Genomic DNA, 2,021 nt, shown 5'->3' with positions numbered 1-2,021 from the left:
GTGTGTGTGTGTGTGTGTGTGTGTGCGTGTGCGTGCGCGCGCGCGCGTGTGCGTGTGCACGCTAGAGAGTGAGTGAGTCAAAGGGAGAACCACCACGTCTACTTCTTTTAATCTGTCTTATTGATGAACGGGCAGCGTAGTGTTTTTTAATATCTTGTAGTGAATACATTCACTAACCTAGAGTTAAAAGCTCAAGAAACAAGGTATAAAAATTAGAGTTTGTCTTAAGAAAATGAACAGCATGGGTGTTTGGGCCACGCTCGCCGTCCTCCTCCTGTTCATAGCTACTGTGAAGGCTGCTGAAGGTAAATAGTAGTTCATTTCATTCTATTTGATTTTACATAATATTTTTCAAGTCATTGAAAGTCACTTTCAATATCTTGGTTTTTTATTATAATAACACACATTCTGACAAAAGATATGACATTTAAGAGCAACTTTTCCAATTTACTTCCTTTCGTTTCTGCACCTTAATTGCTCTAGCTTCTATGTTAAAAAATAGTAATGTGTTTGTTTCACCCCACTGTACTGTGTTCTTCTTCCATTCTGATTTACTAGTAGTCTACCTGTTGGTCTACTACTTATTTGTATTGTTATTGCCTGAAAAGCATTTCCCTTTGGATACATTTTATTTTTATCACTAGTTGTATTTTTGTTACTTATTGGAAATATTTCAATATCTGTGTATATGAGACATTAGCATAATGTAATGCATAGTAACACAAGAAAAAAAAACATAATTTGAGTGTGAAGTGAGTTGAGTTTTGGAAATCCACTCATTTCTCCCTGAAAAGTAATGAGGAAGAGGGGTTCAGATGAAATGACAAACTTAAACCAGTACACGGAAGTTAACTTAATATCTGTTCTATTACAGGAGGAGTAGAATTCTGGAGAAAAACATTCACAATGACCTGTCCTCAATCTGGGAATTGGTTCAGGAAAGGAAAAGAAGTACAAGCCAAGAGGCTACAAGACAACGAGAAATCCATACAAGATGATTATGATGGTAACTCCAATGACTTATACTACTGTGAATTCCACATTGAAGTTGATGGAAGCGAGTTAAATGACAAAAAGAAATATTATTTCTACGTGAAGGGAAAGGGTGAGTAAAATAAATCCTGATTTATCACAATGTTTTTATCTGTGTTAGTTTTCTTTACTGAGCTTTCACTCGTTTACTGCTGTTTTTTTGTCCTCTAGTGTGTGAAAACTGCTTTGAGCTGGACTCCTTTGTGGTTGGGCTGGCCATTGTTGTGGACGTGTTGGGGACGGCATTTGTGATGATGGTCATTTACAAGTACACCAAGAAGAAATACTCAGCTGGACTTAGTCAAGTTTCCAAAGGTATGCACTCAAGCAGTTCACAAAGAACACAACGTCTAACTACTTTACATGTCTTAGTTGAGTAAAAGTTTATCTATGTCCCTTGGACCGATGCACTTTTCATGCATATTTTGAGTTTCGATACATGTTGATTTTCCTGAGAGACCTTTCAGCAACTGGGAAATAGAATTGTACATCTAGTATACTTATGCAGCTGATGCAGCTTTTGCAAGTTGAAGTAGTCCTATTCTGTAAGACTGCCTGGGTAGGGATTCACTTTACTGGTAAGGCAACACATGATTTAGCTGCATGCACAACCAACCACAGATTGTTTGTTTTAAGTTAAGTCTGATAGCACAAGTGATTGGAAATCTCACACATCTTTCTGTCATTATCTTTTAGCTCCTGCTCGTTCAGCAGGCCATGCTCCACCAAACCCAGATACCTATGAGGTAGGTATTGTGCACTCCATTTTCAGATTCATTTTACTTTTGCATTTGTTGCATTGTTCAAAAGATTGTTTCCCATGTCTAGTTAAAATAAGCGCAGCAGTAATTGTTAATCATGTTTCAACCAGAAATTGGAAATCGGCAAACAAATGTCAATCGTTTTTCAAAATAAAACCAACAAGCAAAAAATTACTTGTTTTGTCAATACTCCTTTTAAAAACCAAAATGCAAAAACAGATAATGACC

The 2,021-nt window shown here is 36.9% G+C and overlaps 1 protein-coding gene across 2 annotated transcripts in view; it reads left to right on the top strand.

Annotated features, from left to right (window-relative positions):
* LOC116679175 (T-cell surface glycoprotein CD3 epsilon chain) overlaps positions 1–2,021 on the top strand; it is an 8,080-nt gene that overhangs the window by 2,800 nt on the left and 3,259 nt on the right. Inside the window, exons 1-4 of one of the 2 annotated variants that reach the window (XM_032508865.1) lie at positions 35–305; positions 875–1,105; positions 1,204–1,347; positions 1,729–1,778. In XM_032508865.1, the coding sequence (XP_032364756.1) occupies positions 233–305; positions 875–1,105; positions 1,204–1,347; positions 1,729–1,778 (498 nt within the window). In that variant the 5' untranslated portion in view covers positions 35–232. Of the gene's footprint in view, positions 1–34; positions 306–874; positions 1,106–1,203; positions 1,348–1,728; positions 1,779–2,021 lie in introns of those variants that run through there. The other variant, XM_032508873.1, reaches the window with a different exon arrangement.

This window comes from Etheostoma spectabile, chromosome 3, assembly GCF_008692095.1.
Source record: "Etheostoma spectabile isolate EspeVRDwgs_2016 chromosome 3, UIUC_Espe_1.0, whole genome shotgun sequence".
Classification (NCBI taxonomy): Eukaryota; Metazoa; Chordata; class Actinopteri; order Perciformes; family Percidae; genus Etheostoma; species Etheostoma spectabile.
Note: the sequence above shows the minus strand (reverse complement) of the source record. Positions and strands in the feature narration are given on the sequence as shown.